General features: G+C 38.5%; 1 protein-coding gene across 2 annotated transcripts in view; it reads left to right on the top strand.

Moving 5' to 3' along the window:
* The window catches only part of Rad51c (RAD51 paralog C), a 35,213-nt gene extending 29,217 nt beyond the window's left edge, over window positions 1-5,996 (top strand). Inside the window, exons 7-8 of one of the 2 annotated variants that reach the window (XM_013013197.1) lie at window positions 2,536-2,599; window positions 5,595-5,996. In XM_013013197.1, coding sequence (XP_012868651.1) covers window positions 2,536-2,599; window positions 5,595-5,696 — 166 coding nt within the window. In that variant the 3' untranslated portion in view covers window positions 5,697-5,996. The remainder of the gene's footprint in view (window positions 1-2,535; window positions 2,600-5,594) is intronic. The other variant, XM_013013195.1, reaches the window with a different exon arrangement.
* Window positions 5,997-17,351: the final 11,355 nt, after the last annotated feature.

The following is a 17,351-nucleotide window of genomic DNA, read 5'->3' as shown; positions in this document are numbered from 1 at the left end:
GTTCAGAAGCAAAGTTTGGTGGAACACACCTGTAATCCCATCACTTGGGAGGCTAAGGAAGGAAGATTGTGAGTTCAAGTTTAGGCTAGGCTACACAGTGAGTTTGAGACAAGCAAGGTCCTATCTTCGAAGGAAAGCTAACAGTTGTGGAGCAGGCATAGTGGTAGATGCCTGTTATCCAAGTACTTGGAAAACTGGGTCAAGAAGACTACAAGTTCAAGGCCAAGCAAGGCTACATAACTTTTACCTAACAATCTAATGAAACCTACTTATTTTCCACTTTTCTCTAACTTGTTTTTTTTTGGGGGGGGGAGGTCCGGTCATGGGGCCTGAACTCTGGGCCTGGGCGCTGTCCCTCAGGCTCTTCAGCTCAAGGCTAGCGCTCTACCACTTGAGCTACAGCGCCACTTCCAGCTTTTTCTGCTTGTGTGGTGCTGAGGAATCAAACCCAGGGCCTCGAGCATGCAAAGCAAGTGCTCTACCACTGAGCCACCTTCCCAGCCCTCTCTAACTTGTTATGTAGACCACCAAACCTGCTCCACAACTGGTAGCTTTCTTTTGAAGATAAGGTCTTGCTATACGTACCAATCTGGCCTCAAACTCACTGTGTAGCTTGGACTAACCTTGAACTTACAACATTCCTTCCTTAGTCTCCCAAGTGATGTGGGATTACAGGTATGTGCCACCATACTTTGCTTTAACTTCCTGATTTTACTCTTCTAGCAGTTTATATGTAAATACATATAAACAAAATAGTTATATAAATAATAAAATATAGTAAATAAGTATAATAATAAAAATATAAATATAAAATATGTATATAAACATAGACATACAGGATCATATGGTGCAACCTTTGTTTCAGGTATTAATGTACTATTTAATGAAATACTTTCTTCTACCTTTGGTGTTTAGCATAAGTAATATCTTTTTATTTTTATTATTTTGGAGGGATTTTTATTATTTTGGGGATTGAATTTAGGGCCTCTTGAGTGTTAGATGGGTGTTCTACCACTTGAGCCATGCCTCTAACCCTCATAGTACCATCCTTAAAAAATTTACTGAATCAGTTATTGGGTTTTGGTTTAAAATTTCATGTAAGTATACAGCCCTGTTTTATGTAATAATTATGTCTATATATTATCAATCTATATGTATTGTTTGCAGAGACATACATTTATTTATTTGTTTATTTGCTGGTCGTGGGGCCTGAACTCTGGGCCTGGGAACTATCCCTCAGCTCTTCAGCTCAAGGCTAGTGCTCTACCACTTGAGCCACAGCACCACTTCCAGATTTTTCTGCTTATGTGGTGCTGAGGGATTGAACCCAGGGCCTTATGCATGCAAGGCAAGCACTCTACCACTGAGCCACCTTCCCAGCCCTGCAGAGAATTTTTTTGTGCTGGTACTGGGATTTGAACTCAGGGCTTTACAACTTCCCTTAGCTTTTCTACTCAATGCTGGCACCGTACTACTTGAGCCATATCTCCACTTTTAGCTTTGTGTTGGTTAACTAAAGATAAGATTCTTTTTTCTTCTTCTTCTTTTTTTGGTTGGTCATGGGGCTTGAACTCTGGGCCTGGGTGCTGTTCCTGAGCTCTTCAGCTCAAGGCGAGAGCACTCTACCACTTGAGGCATGTGAGCACCACTTCTGGTTTTCTGGTGGTTAATTGGAGATAAGAGACTCATGGACTTTCCTGTACAGGCTGGCTTTGAACTGTGGTCCTCAGATCTCAGCCTCCTAAGTAGCTAGGGTTACAGGCATGAGCCACTGGTGCTTGGCTTCTTTCTTTCTTTTCTTCCTCCCTCCCTCCCTCCCTCCCTCCTTTCCTTCTTTCTTTCTTTCCTTCCTTCCTTCTTTCTTTCTTTCTTTCTTTTTGTGCCTGGTTTTTTATAAAGTTTTTTAAACATATACTTTCCTTTTTCCTTTTAATTTTTATTATATTTTGTTTGTGTGGTACTGACGAACTGAACCCACAGCCTCATGTATAGTAGTCAAGCACTCCGCTACTAAGCCACATTCTCAGCCCAATAAGATTCTTTTTATAAGACAGATAAATCCTCTTGGATATGTTCTACCCCAGCTGGTTTTGAATCTTGATTCTCAGATCAACTAGGATTGCAAATTTAAGCCACTGGAGCTTGTTTTTTGTTTTGTTTTCTTTTTAAAGAGGCAAGGTTTTGCTGTGTTGCCCTGGCTGGTTTTGAACTCTTGGGGTCAGGCAATCTAGCCTCATCTACCCAAGCAGTTACAACTATAGGCATCGAATACCATGTACTACAAGGGAAATACTTTTTATATTTTGTGATTTATATGTACTTTTTATATTACTTGATTTCTATATACAATAGAATTATGTACTACAAGGGAAATACTTTTTATATTTTGTGATTTATATGTACTTTTTATATTACTTGATTTCTATATACAATAGAATTATAGTAAAAATTATCAGTTTTAATGATAAAATCAACCATCTGAGAAAATTAAAGTTAGATGTTTGTATATGTTTATTTTTTTCTCTTTCTCTTAAGCAGGTTGGCAACGTTGTACAAATCCCCATGCCAGAAGGAATCCACAGTACTGTTTCAAATTACAGTCAGTATAATTTGATTAGAATGGGATTTTGGTGTTGATGGGAAGTAATTATCTGAAGAAATAATTTCCAAATTGCTTCTGTCAACTTCTGTATGCAGCAAGCATATTTGAGAAACTTTTCGTGCTTAAAATATCCCCTAAATGTATATACAAAATATTACAATTGAACTGAAATTTAGTTGATTATTATTTTTTTGCCATTTCATGGCCTTGAACTTAGGGCCTAGGTACTGTCCTGGGCACTTCTTTTACTCAAGGCTAGCACTCTACCACTTGAGCCACATTGCCACTTCTGGCCTTTTCAGCTTATGTGGTACTAAGGAATTGAACCTAGGACTGTGTGCATGCTAGGCAAGCACTCTACCACTAACCTACATTCCCAGCCCCTATGTTATTTATTTATTTGTTTGTTTTTGTGCTAGTCCTGTGGCCTGAGTGCTTTCATTGAGGTTTTGAACTAAAGGCTAGTGTTTTACCACTTGATCCACAACTCCACTTCTGGCTTTTGGGTGTTTTATTAGAGGTAAGAGTCTCACAGAAGCTGGGTGCTGGTGGCTCACGCCTATAATCCTACCTATTCAGAAGGCTGAGATCTGAGGATCACAGTTCAAAGCCAGCCCAGGTAGGAAACTCTGTGAGACTCTTCTCTCCAATAAACCACTAGAAAACCGGAAGTAGTGCTATGGCTCAAGTGATAGAGCGCTAGCTGAAGAGCGCAGGGACAGCCCCAGGCCCAGAGTTCAAGCCCCACGATTGACAAAAAAAAAAAAAAAAAAAGAGTCTCACAGAGTTTCTTGCCCAGACTGGTTTTGAACTGTGATCCCCAGATATTAGCCTCCTGAGTAGCACCTTTTCTTCTTTCTAGAGACCTTGTTTTTGTTTAATTTTTTTGAGACAGTCTTGATATATAGTCCAAGCTGGCCTTGAATATGAGTTCTTTCTCATTCAGGCTCCTATGTTGTGATTTTATGAGTGTGTGCCACCATATTCGGTGGAATATTTAATCTTAAAAGTATTGTATTGTGGGAAAGGTTGGATTCATTCAAAGTACACTGTGTGTATATATGGAATATCAGAGTGGAACTGTCTCATATGACAAATATCTGTCAACTATAAAAAGTAATTGAAGCCGGGCACCGGTGGCTCACTCCTGTAATCCTAGCTACACAGGAAGCTGAGATCTGAGGATCATAGTTCAAAGCCAGCCCAGGCAGGAATATAAATGAGACTCTTATCTCCAATAAACCACTCAGAAAACCGGAAGTGGCACTGTGGCTCAAGTGATAGAGTGCTAGCCTTGAGCTGAAGAACTCAGGGACAGAGCTCAGGCCCAAAGTTCAAGCCCCACAACTGACGGGAGAAAAAAAAAAGTAATTGAACTATGATCTTCAGATCTCAGCCTCCTGAGTAGTTAAGATTATAGGCATGAGCCTCTGGAGCTTGGCAAAAATTTAAATTTGTTTTCTTTTTTGGTGGTCTTGAGGCTCAAATTAAGGGGCTGGGTACTATCCCTGAGCTCTTTTGCTTAAGGTTAGTGCTCTACCACTTTGAGCCACAGATCCAGTTATCTTTGTTTTCTTTTGGGGAGTTCTGCACCTCACCACCGAGCTAGACTTTTTTAGTCATAAGAACCTTTTTTTAGGACCTTGAGCTTGAAAAACAAGCATTTTACTATTTGAATCCCAGCTCTTTTGCCTATTATTATTATTATTGAGTCCCCAATCTCCACCCCCAAATACTCCCTTTTGTTATTTTTTAAAAAGGTCTCATGTTGGGGCTGGAAAGGTGGTTCCGTGGTAGAGTGCTTGCCTCACATGCATGAGGTCCTGGGTTTGATTCCTCAGTGCCACATAAACAAAAAAGGCTGGAAGTGGCACTGCAGCTCAAGTAGTAAAGCACTACCTTGAGCTGAAGAGCTGAGGGACAAGGTCCAGACCTAGAGTTCAGGCCCCACGACTGACAAAAACAAAACAAAAAACAACAATTCATGTTTTACCTGAGCCAGGTTGAATTTTTACCCTCCTTTCTATGTTTCCCATCTAGCTAAGATGATAGACATGAATCTCTAGATCCGGCTTTTTTTGTTGAGGTTGGATCTCAAACACTGCATTAAATGGCCTCAAACTGAAATCCTTTCAATCTCTATTTGCCAAGTAGGTGGGATTACAGATGTGAGCTACTGTGCCCAACTTTTTTTTTTTTAAAGATTATTTTTTAGCTGGGTGCTGGTGGCTCACATCTGTAATCCTAACTACTCAGGAGGCTGAGATCTGAGGATCGTGGTTCAAAGCTAGCCTGGGCAGGAATGTCCATGACACTCTTATGTCCAATAAACCACCAGAAAACTGGTGGTGCTATGGCTCAAGTGGTAGAACACTAGCCTTGAGTTGACAAGCTAAAGGACAGTGCTCAGGCCCAGAGTTCAAGCCTAAGGGATGACAAAAAAAAACAAAGATTATTTTTCAGAGGAGGGAATATGGCTTAGTGGTAGAGTGCTTGCATGAAGCCCTGGGTCGATTCCTTCTTAGTACCACATAAACTGAAAAGGCCAAAAGTGGCGCTGTGGCTCAAGTGGTAGAGTGCTACCTTTGAGCAAAAGAAGCTCAGGGACAGTGCCCAGGCCCCAAATTCAAGTCCCAGTACTGGCAAAAAAAATAAAATAATTTTTTTTTTTAGATAGTCTTGCTTTTTGCATAGGGCCTGCCTCAAACTGTATTCATACTACTTACAGCCTTCTTTATAACTAGAATAAGCATGTACCTGCTTATTTTGTTGAGTTGGGGATTCACTTTTGAGTTGCTAGCCTCAAACTGCCGTTCTCCCAATCAATAAGTATATATATAAATAGTTCCTGGCTTGTACTATCCATGAGGTTTATCCTCTTTATTTACAACAGTTGGAAAATTCTATCTAAGGAACAAATTACTTAAAAAATATGTGCAAAATCAATCTTTAAAAATTCTTAAAGTATTTTGTATTTTTCTTCATCTTGCAGCCTCAAGGATTTAGAGATGCTGTTACCATTGAATGTTCATCTCAAACAGAACTTTCGTTGAATTCCCGGAAAAGGTCACGAGACCCAGAGGAAGAACCCTAACCCCAAAACTAATCTCAAAGTATCATATATACAGAGGACATAATATTCAGTGTGGATAAGTTTATATTTTTAATACTTATTAAAATACAAACACTGGAATGAATGAATAAGGGTTATGTAAAGTGAATGGATTATGCTTAAGGATTATGCTTCTCTGAAAATGGTGTTCTAAAGCAGAATTGTACAATGACATTTTCAGTGGAGGTGATGTGGATATCTTTTCCAAATGTGATAGCTGAGCTCACTGGCTTACTGAATTTACTATTCAGACTAGAACATTTCTTTGCCAATTACCTAGAAATCCTAGGAATAAAATACTTTTTTCATAGTCCTATTGTTCTCTTTAAATGTAGCTTTAAGAATTCTTTAAGGGGCTGGGAAGGTGGCTCAGTGGTAGAGCACTTGCCTCGCATGCTCAAAGCCCTGGGTTCGATTCCTCAGCACCACATAAGCAAAAAGAAAAAAGCCGGAAGTGGCACTGGGGCTCAAGTGGTAGAGCACTAGCCTTGAGCTGAAGAGCTGAGGGACAGTGCCCAGGCCCAGAGTTCAGGCCCCATGACCAGACTCAAAAAAAAAAAAAAAAGAATTGTTTAAAATTACCTGTCTTAGTACTGTAAAGAGAAACCATTGAGTTGGAGGCAGGGTGGGGATTGGGGGGCGCTCAAGTGTCCAGTGCACCTGTGCAGCAACTGTAAGACCTTGAGTTTAATCCCCAGAGAAAGAAATTATGAGCCAGTATATTATTATGTTCTGTTCTATGGGTAGGATACAAATTTTAGATGACTAAACTGATTTCTTATGTTTTATAATGTTAAAGGGAAGATTTTGTAGCTGTTATCTAGAGATTGTTTGAAACAGTCTCCAGAATTTGTTGCTACACACACACGCACACACGCGCGCACACACACACACACACACACACACTTTTTCCTTCTGTTTACAGAGACCTCTTAATTTTTGTTAAGCACTTTGTTATTGAGCTATACCTCCAGCCTTTTTTGCTTTGATTATTTTTGAGATAAGGTAATTTTATTTTTTGCCTGGACTAGACTGGACTATGATCTTCCTATTTAGGATTCTCATTCATGCTAGCTGGGATGAAAAGTACATACTACCACACCCAGCTTTTTTTTTTTTTTTTCAGATTGGAGACTTTTTCCCCAGGCTGGTCTTGAATCAGGTTCCTCCTGAGTAGCTAGTATTTTGATTTATTTTGGGGAGGAGGGTAGAGGGCTGCTGGGAGGAGTTAGTAGTGGGACTTGAACTCAGGGCCTCAAGCTTTGCTAGCTGGCTTTATATTCTTCCACTTGAGCAATGCCTCCAGGCTAGTTTTTTGGTGGATATTTTTTAGAGATGGAGTCTAGCAGACTTTTTTGCCTGGGCTGGCTAGGAACTTTGATCCTCTGTATCTCAACCTATTAAGTAGCTAGGATTATAGGTTTAGTATTTCTACATCTTTGAAGTATTATATGACATTGTAGATTTTTACACTGATTGATATTTTTCTTTGAATGATGTTATTTCAGAATATTTAAAATTGCTCTGACACATAGATCTCCTTAGTATTTCTCAGTTCATTCATTCATGTAATTTATTTATTTTGGTTCTCTGTGTGAGGGGGGAGGATCTTTTTTTTTTTTCTTTCTTTTTTTTTCTCTTTAATGGTAGATATCAAACCCTGGGTCTTGTGCATGGTAGGCAAGGACCCTGCCACTGAGCTATATTCCTAATACCAGGAAAATCCTTAAAATAATTGCATATTATATACTCTGATAACAATATTTTCAATAATTTATTCATATGTCTATTTTATGAATACTTTAAATTTCTTCAGTGTACTTATTCTATAGCTGATTATATATAGAATAGCAGCTGTAACTCATTAGTACTGTTTGAGAGTGAAAACAGGCACTGCTAACAATTATACCAGGACAGTAGACATGAACCAGGGCTGCCTAAGGCAAATAAAACATATGGTCATCCTAATGATATGACTAATTTCAGATGACTAACATAAGATGACTCTGACAGCCTTCCTTTTGAGGCCTTAAAAGCATATATTTTTGTAATTGATATAGTCATTTAAAAGTTGCCAACCATTTTATATTCTGTCTACTCAGATCAAATCATAAAAATAAGGGGCTAGAATAACTGAAATGGTAGAGTGACAGCTGTGACCAAATAAGCCAATTGAGCGCACAAGGCCCTTGGTTCACATAGACACACACAAAAACATTAAATCACAAAAATCAAGATTATTAGGATGTTCTAAGTGGCAAATACATCATTATTATTGAGCACCAGGTAATTTCCAAGCTTTTAAGATTTATTTTTTTTATAATGTTTGTTCCTTCTTGAGTGTCCTCCAAATGCCAGGCATTTGGTAGATGAGAGGCCATCTTTTATCCAAGCTTTGTTGAGTGAAATCCAGTTGTGCAAAGAAGGCTTGCTAATATTTGATGCCACATTCCACAGTCTTGTAAAGTATGTTTTTTAAAAAAATACTTGGGCTGGGAATGTGGCCTAGTGGTAGAGTGCTAGCATGCATGAAGCCCAGGTTTGATTCCTCAGTACCACATACACAGAAAAAGCCAGAAGTGGTGCTGTGGCTCAAGTGGTAGAGTGCCAGCCTTGAGCTAAAGAGCTCAGGGACAGAGCTCAGGTCCAGAGTCCAAGCCCTACAAAAAAAAAGTCCTCAGGAACATAAACACAAAAATTACATAGCATCATAATATGTACATTAGGCTGTCTCTAATAGTTTGTGTAACTTGTAGGGGACATTTGTAGGGCTGCATTACAACCTTCTACATGTATAACTTTTAGCATCCTCCTCAATCTCATGGCCATGGTTTTCCTTGGAATCATTTCTCTCATGAGTAGCTGCAATAGTACAAGAGTAATATATTATCTAACAGGCTGGACCAATATGAGAAACTCCTCCTAATTTTCATTTCTCTCCAGTAACAAACCTAATTGTAAAATGCTATCTTATTACCCACTTTGTGACTTACAAAATTATATGCATTTAACAGGCACATATACCAACAAGCAGATGCTAATTCATTACAATAGAAGAACTAAACAGAGCCACAAGGACTGACAGATGCAGAGATAAACCGAGGATACACAGACTGAGGCAGTCAGTGATAAATTAAGACAAAAAAAGGTTTTTTAGTTTTGTTATTAACACAAGTTACGCTGAACTGTTTTTCCTAATTTATTTAGTGTTATATACCTAAAGTTTATATTTTATATTTTAATCAGTATAATATTTTCCTCTGCCTCCTTAACTCCAACTCCCATTTTATTAAGTATTATAATTATATAATATTTTGGGGGGTGTTGGGGATTGAACCTAGAGCCTTACACATGGAAGGTAAGCACTCTTACCACTTAGAAGCACTTAAAAGAACTATTATTAGACAAAACCATGTGTTTTTACTTGTAACTTTTTTCTCTTTGGTGAGGGCAAGTTCTGGGATTTGAACTCAGGTCATTGTGTTATTTGAACCACAGCACCACTTCTGGCCTTTTCTGTGTATGTGGTACTGAGGAATCAAACCTAGGGCTTCATGTATGCTAGACAAGCACTCTACCACTAAGTCACATTCCCAGCCTTTTCACTTTAATTTTACTTTAATTATGCCCAGGCTGTCCTGAGCTATGATCTCTTATTTACACTTCCTACATAGTTGGGATGATAGGTGCATGCCAATGTACTCAGCTTTTTTTTTTGTCACTCATGGGGCTTGAACTCTTGGCCTGGGTGCTGTCCCTCAGCTCTTCAGCTCAAGGCTAGTGCTCTACCACTTGAGCCACAGTGCCACTTCCCATTTTCTGAGTGGTTTATTGGAGATGAGTCTCATGGCCTTTCCTGCCTGGGCTGCCTTTGAACCTCGATCCTCAGATCTCAACCTCCTGAGTAGCTAGGATTACAGGCATGAGCCACCAGCACCAGGCTTGCACCCAGCTTTTTTAGGTTGAGATGGACTCTCATGAACACTTTGGTCTAGACTTATCTTGAACTGCTATAATCTTTTGATATCTACCTCCCAGGTAGTATGGGCACAAGCCACTGTTTAGCTATTTCATAAACTTTTTTTCCCCACCAGTTCTGGGGCGTGAACTTGGCCTGGGCACTGTCCCTGTGCTTCTTTTGTTCAAGGCTAGCTCTCTACCACTTGAGTCACAGTACCACTTCCGGCTTTTTCTCTGAGTAATTGAAACCAGGGTTTCATGCATGCTAGGCAAGCACTCTGCAACTAAGCCACTTTCCCAGCCCCTACATTTATTTTCTTGTTTTGTCACCTTGTAAAACAAGATATAACTAAATTATTATTTAAATTCATTGGTTAGCGGGGCACTGGTGGTTCATGCCTGTAATATTATCTACTCCAGAGGCTGAGAATGAGCCCATCCAGGAAAGTCCATGAGACTCATCTCCAATAAACTAATCAGAAGAAGCAGGAAGTAGCACTGTGGTTCAAGTGGTAGAGCACAAGCTTTGAGCACCAAAGCTCAGGGAAAGTGCCCAGCCCCTAAATTCGAGTCCCAGGACCAAGAAAAAAAAAATCATTGGTTAAATTTTTGTAGAAACACAACTACTTTTTTTTTTTTTTTTGTCGTGGGGTTTGAACTCAGTCTAGGCATTGTTCAGCTCAAGGCTAGCACTCTACCACTTGAGCCACTTCTGGATTTTTTCGTTTATTTTGTAATGAGGAATCAATCCCAGGATCTCCTGCATGCGAGGCAAGCACTCTACCACTAAGCCACATTCCTAGCCCCATGTTACTGCTTTTATAGAAGTACTAAATATTGACTTAGAGTGATTGATACTAGAATTGTTGAAAACAGACATGTATACTTTTTATTTTCAAGATCAATGATACTGTTTTATTATAATACATTGCATTTCAGTTTTGAGACAAAATTGAAATGTTATATTGCTTTAAAAAAACATTTGAGTTGCAGAAGTGAGGCTGGCTGTTCATAATATGTATTTTTAGTTAACATCAGTGCCTAAATTTACAGTTACTGTTAAAATTTACAGAACATTTTGCTCCCTCAAAACTGATTTTGGCATAAAATATGTTGACAAGATTTCATGTATTTTTGACCACAGTATATTCCTTTGCCTGTTTTTTCAGTTTTAGTTTACCATTGATGATGCCTTTCTATGTTTCAGCTATCCATTTGATTTTCATTAAGTATGGTAAGTTATGAGGTTTTACATTTTATTTATCTATTTATTTATCTTTTTTTGAGACAGGGTCTAACTAAGTAGTTCAGTCTCACTATAAACCCCAGGCTAGCCTTGAATCTGTGATCTTCCTGCCCCCTTTGAGTTTATAGGCATGCACTACTACTCCCAGCTCAATATAAAAGTTTATCTATTACCTTCTTCTTTCTTGTCTTCCTACTCTTCCTCCTCCTATCTCTTTCCTCCCCCTCTTCTGGCTCCCTAGATCTAATTTTGACTATTTACCAATAGGTTTTACAAAGAGTCACTAAATTATTGGTATGTATTTTCCAGACATACACAATTTCAGAGTTTTATATGACAGTTTAAAAGGATATTTGAAGCCTGGCACCAGTGGCTCATGCCTGTAATCCTAGCTACTCAAGATCTGAGGATTGAGGTTCAAAGCCATCGTAGGCAAGAAAGTCTTGAGCCTTTTACCCCCAACTGAAAACCAGAAAACTAGAATTGGTTCTGTGGTTCAAAGTGGTAGAGCATTAACCTTGAGCAAAAGAGCTCAAGGACGGAGCCCAGTCCCTGAGTTCAAATCCCATTACTGACCAAAAATAAGTAAGTAAGTAAATATAAAAGGACATTTGAAAAGTAAGTTTGTATGAAGGCCCTAGGTTTATATTGCATATATATTTTGATTTTCTGCCTTTGTGTAAATAACTGCAATGTTACATTATTGTTTAGGTATAAGGAGTTTTATCAAATCTTAATCCTTGGCTTGCAGAATTACTGGAAACCATGTGTGCTGTGCTGGTGCCAGATATGTCATTTATAGATCACTCTTTCATAAGGCAGCAAACTACTTCATATGTCCAAATCATTTCCTTTCTGGAAAAGATGCATTGTGTCAGCATGCTTACCATGTGTGGTAATTGATAGTGTCTGTGCCACATGGCTTACTTCTACCCTTGTCCGACACAGCTATTCTACCACCTATGATTACCATATGTTACAGCACTCTAGGTTAATGGAATCATTTCCATCTTCCCTTCTAGTCACAAATGTCACTGTGGCTCAATTCCATCAGCTCAACTAAGAATAAAGTATTCGGTACTATCTAATCATAGAAAACACCTTTGTGAAGAATTTTCATGTTGCCTGTTTCATTTTTATTAAGAAAAAATCCACCAGCTGTCTTGTCTTGTTTAGTGAAGGCTCAGAGTGAGAAATTGACATTCAGAATAGCCAGTATCATTCTAAATTATTTGTATTCTTAGAATCTAAATTCTAAGTAAATAAGGATAATTAAAGATTAGACTAATAAAAATAAAATTTTATCACTGTGAAGTACTTTCTGGTAATATTTTTTATGAAAACTCAGAAAACATTGATGTAGATTAAAAAATAGTTCACTTTAGAAGAAACATTCCTTATAAAAGGAACATGCCACATGTTAGTCATTTATAATACCATCATCAAATTACCATCAACCCCTGCTGTCTAGCTCCTTGATAAGGATGTTGCAAGTCCAAAAATAATTTTAGTTGTCTAAACAACTATGCTAGATAAAAAGATTGTTACTAATGGTTAGAAACTATTTGTATGACTACTTTGCTTTTAAAACTGGTGAGATTTAGTGTGTATGAGCCTGAATTTTGACAGCTTTGGACTATTGCCACAATATGACTATATTAGCCAGCAATAGAAAAGGAATAAAAAAATTTAACAGTAATATTTTTGACAGTAAGTAGAGATGACTTAAAAGTTATATTTATTGATCTGAGACTTGTAAGAGGGGTTCCTTATTAACATTTTTGTGCTCAGTTTATTCAATTGTCAGGTATTTTTGTTCTGTATCACTGAGCAATATTTTAGGCACTATGTGCCTATCTTTCAGCTTTTAAAATATAAATTAAAAATTCATCTTTAATAGTTTTGTGTGTATGTATAGTTTTTGTTTGTTTTTTGCCGGTCATGGCGCCTGAACTCTGGGTCTGGGCGCTGTCCCTCAGCTCTTCAGCTCAAGGCTAGTGCTCTACCACTGGAGCCACAGCGCCACTTCCGGCTTTTTCTGTTTGTGTGGTGCTGAGGACTCGCAGGACCTCATGCTTGCAAGGCATGCACTCTACCGCTGAGCTACCTTCCCAGCCCCTGTATGTATAGTTTTTAGCATTTCCTCCATCTAAGATCATGTTATCAGGGCTAGAAAGGTGGCTTAGTGGTAGAGTGCTTGCCTTGCATGCATGAGGCCCTGGGTTTGATTCCTCAGCACCACATACACAGAAAAAGCTGGAAGTAGAGCTGTGCTCAAGTGGTAGAGTGCTAGCCTTGAGCTGAAGAGCTGAGCGACAGTACCCAGGTCTAGACTTCAGGCCCCACAACTGACAAACAAAAATCATGTTATCTGCAGATAATACATTTTTAGTTGTCCAGTGCTAGGGATATGTTGTTATGCTTTCTAAAACATATAAAACACCAACTTCTGCTCAGATCTGAGGATCAGGGTTCAAAGTCTGTCTTGGCAGGAAAAGTCTCTTATCTTCAATTAACCACCAGAAAACCAGAAGTGGAGCTGTGACTCAAGGTGGTAGAGACAGTAGCCTTGAGCAGAATAGCTCAGTACAGCACTCAGGCTCTGAGTTCAAGCACCATGACTTGCAAAAAAAAAAAAAAAAAAAGAGTAGTGCTCTACCGCTTGAGTCACAGCTCCACTGCCACCTTTTATTTTTATTATTATTATTTTCTTGTAAAGATGCTATACAGAGAGATTACAATTACACCAGTAAGGTAATGAGTACATTTCTTGTAAACTGCCAGCTTTTGATGATTAATTAAAGATTCTCATGGACTCTCCTGTCAGACCTGGCTTTATGAACCATTATCCTCACATCTCAGCCTCCTGCGTAGCTATGATTATAGTCATGAGCCCTGGCACCCAGCTAATGGAAGAGTTTTTAAAAATCCAAAAGAAAAGATTAATTCCCCTAATTTCTTTTCTCTTTCCTTCCTTCCTTCCTTCCTTCCTACCTTCCTTCCTTCCTTCCTTCCTTCCTTCCTTCCTTCCTTCCCTTCCCTCCCTCCTTCCCTTCCTTCCTTCCTCTTTTTTTCCCACAGTCGTGGGGCTTGAATTCTGGGCCTGGGCATTGTCCCTCAGATCTTCAGCTCAAGGCTAGTGCTCTACCACTTGAGCCACAGTGCCAATTCCAGTTTTCTGAATGGTTTATTATAGATAAGAGTCTCATGGACTTTCCTGCCCCAGCTGGCTTTGAGCCGTGATCTTTAGATCTCAGTCTCCTGAGTAGCTAGGATTACAGGCATGAGCCACCAGTGCCTGGTTAATTCCCCCTAATTTCTGGAGTAGGAAGCCAGACATTGCTACCATCTTGAAGCTAAAGGACAAATCTGAAGGAAGATAGTTTCTGGAGCTCAGGGACTGGGGTCACTGGTCCATACTGGAATTCTAGTAAGTACTTTCGGGGGAACAAAGCTACAAAGATGATGCAACAGGTCTTGTGAATGAGATAGAGGTCCCACCTTCCAATTTCTTGTCAGTGCCTCTCAATGAGTAAATCATATCGATAATTGAGTTGTCATAGGACCCTAGTGAGTACAGTTTGAAAGAGTCAGCCCTCCTGAATTATAGAGCAAAACAGAGGAAGGAATAAATACAAGAGTAAAGACAAAAACTGACACAGAAATAAACTTTTTCATTCTTAAAATCAACTTTATTGGTGCATAATTTATAATTTATATACAGTATACTTTGTGTGTGTTTATGTGTGTGTGTGTTGGTACTGGGGCTTATACTCAGGCCTTCAGCTCTCAATGATATTTTTCACTTAGACTGGTACTCTATTAGTTGAGTCACAATTTCACTTTATTTTGCTGGTTAATTGGAAATAAGTGTTTTTCAAATTTGTCTGCCTGGCTCACTTTGAACCTTGATCCTCAGATCTCATTATCCTGAGTAACTAGGATTATAGGTGTGAGCTACTGGTGCACATTTTACAGTATACTTACTTTAAGTGTGTACTTTAAATATATTTTTTTAAAAAACATACGTTGATAATACAAAGGAATTTCATTGTGATAATTTCATAGATGCCTATAGTGTATTTTTTTAATTTTAATTTTTATTTTTTGTGAACATACTGTACAGAGGGGTTACACTTACATGGGCAAGATAATGAGTACATTTTTTATCAAGCATTGCAGCAGCCTCCTTTTTTTTCCCTTCACATCTCTTCCCAGCCTCCCTCATAGTGTATTTTGAACAAGTAAGTTCTCTCTCGGTTGGTTAGTTTTTCCTTGTCTTTTGTTGGTTTTGATGTTTCAAAGGTCTTGCTATACTGGCATTAAACTAGTATGCAGTCCAGGCAGATCGTGAATTTGTGATCCTTCTTCTTTCACCTCCTGAATGCTGGTATTACAGGTATTTACCACTATCCCCAGCTCGCTGCCTAATTTTTAGCTATAGATCCTTTTGTCTTATTTCCTTTTTGAACAGCATGTTTTTGAGATTCATCTATGTGTTTTATATCACATAGTTCTTTTATTTTTAGTGCTACAGAATCCATTGTATGAATATAGTAAAATGTATCCATGGGCATCTCAGTTATTTCCAGATAGGAATAAAACTTCTGTGAGCATTTATATATAATTTTTGTGTGTATTGAATATTGTTTTATTACTCATTGGTAAGTATCTGAAACAGGCATTAGTGAATCATATAAGGAACTACCAAACTCAAAAGTTCTTGTTGGGCTGGGAATGTGGCTCAGTGGTACAGTGCTTGCCTAGCATTCATGAAGCCCTAGGTTTGATTCCACAGTACCACATACACAGAAAAAGCCGGACATTGTACTGTGGCTCAAGGGGTAGACTGCTAGCTTTGAGGGAAAAAAAGTCAGGGATAGTGCTCAGGCCCTGAGTTCAAGCCCCAGGACTGACCAAAAAAAAGTTCTTGGTAAGCTTATAAATATTATCATGAATGTCTGTGAAAGGGAATTGTGTATTTCTTCAGAGGGCTAAGAGTTAGAAGGGGAGGTTTTAATCTCCAAAAAAAATCTGAAAAACATTAAATCTCCTTGAGATACATTATGCATTTTGTTGCTCAGTACTTTTTTTTTAAATAATAGGAATGTCTAGAGAGTTTGTAAGAGGGAAAAGAAAGCCAATTGTGTAAATTAAAATTAGAGACTTTTTGGTGTTTTGTTTTGTTTTATTTTTTGTTCTGTCCTGGGGCTTGAACTCAGGCCTGGGCACTGTCTCTGAGCTCTTTCCCTCAAGGCTAGCATTCTACCATTTTGAGCCACAGCTCCACTCATGGACTTTCCTGCCTGGCTGGCTTTTAACCGCAATCCTCAGATCTCAGCTTCCTAAGTAGCTAGGAGTACAGGCATGAGCCACCAGTGCCCTACTAGAGATTTCTTGACAATGGCAAAATCATCCTACACAGCTACTCTGAGATCACAGCACTACTGTCAGCAACCTGGCAAAGCTACTTTGTTAAATGGATGCAGTAGGATCCGCATTGGTCTTTGTGAAGGAATATCTTTATGAATATAAGCAAACACGCCTCTCATTTATAGTAATATACAGGTGTGGGCTTTTTCTTTTACTCTTAGAAGTAATGTTTCACCAACATACATCACTTTCCTTTGATATGTGGGTTGAGTCATAAATTAATGTCACAAATAAATGTCATGTAAATGAGGAACGCAACCACATTATGAAGTAGGAAGGTGTAGCTTGATATGAATTGTTAAAGCTGACAGCTATGTACTCTTGAACTAAATGTCATCATGTCAAATTCTGAGATATTAACAGTTGCTGGAATTTAAAACTGTGGACATTTAGGTTTGCAGCCTAAAAACGTTGTCAGTCTTCTACATTTTCTAAAATGGAAATGAACAGGTGGATTGAAAACAGAGAAGTGAGTTTAAAGATGCTTGGCATAGAGAAATTGCTTTATACTGAGTGGCGTTTTAAAATACATAAATACATTTAGTATGTCTGGAAACAGACTTATTGGGTCTTTCCATTTTACCTTGTGGGAAAAATAGTTTTAGAAAACTCTAGTGCATTACTCACTATATATTTTCTATCATGTATTATTTAATCTCAAGCTAGGAGAGAGCATGGAACTCTAATTTACATGATGCCATAATGTACATTAGTAAATTCAACCCACTTAATCTTAAAATAACAGTATCAGGTCAGGGATTTAGAAACCTACAATATGAAAACAGTTGGCGTGGAGACTCCTTTGCCATGAATAACTAACTACCTGCAAGTGCATTTTCAGATCCTAAATCCAACTGAAACCCAGAAACAATAAATGGAATGGGGTGATACTTTGTGCAAACATATTTTTCTTTTTTTTTTTTAAATTTATTATTTTTTGGGGGGGTCCAGTCGTGGGGCCTGAACTCTGGGCCTGGGTGCTGTCCCTCAGCTCTTCA

This window comes from Dipodomys ordii, unplaced genomic scaffold, assembly GCF_000151885.1.
Source record: "Dipodomys ordii isolate 6190 unplaced genomic scaffold, Dord_2.0 Scaffold19, whole genome shotgun sequence".
NCBI classification, from domain to species: domain Eukaryota; kingdom Metazoa; phylum Chordata; class Mammalia; order Rodentia; family Heteromyidae; genus Dipodomys; species Dipodomys ordii.
Note: the sequence above shows the minus strand (reverse complement) of the source record. Positions and strands in the feature narration are given on the sequence as shown.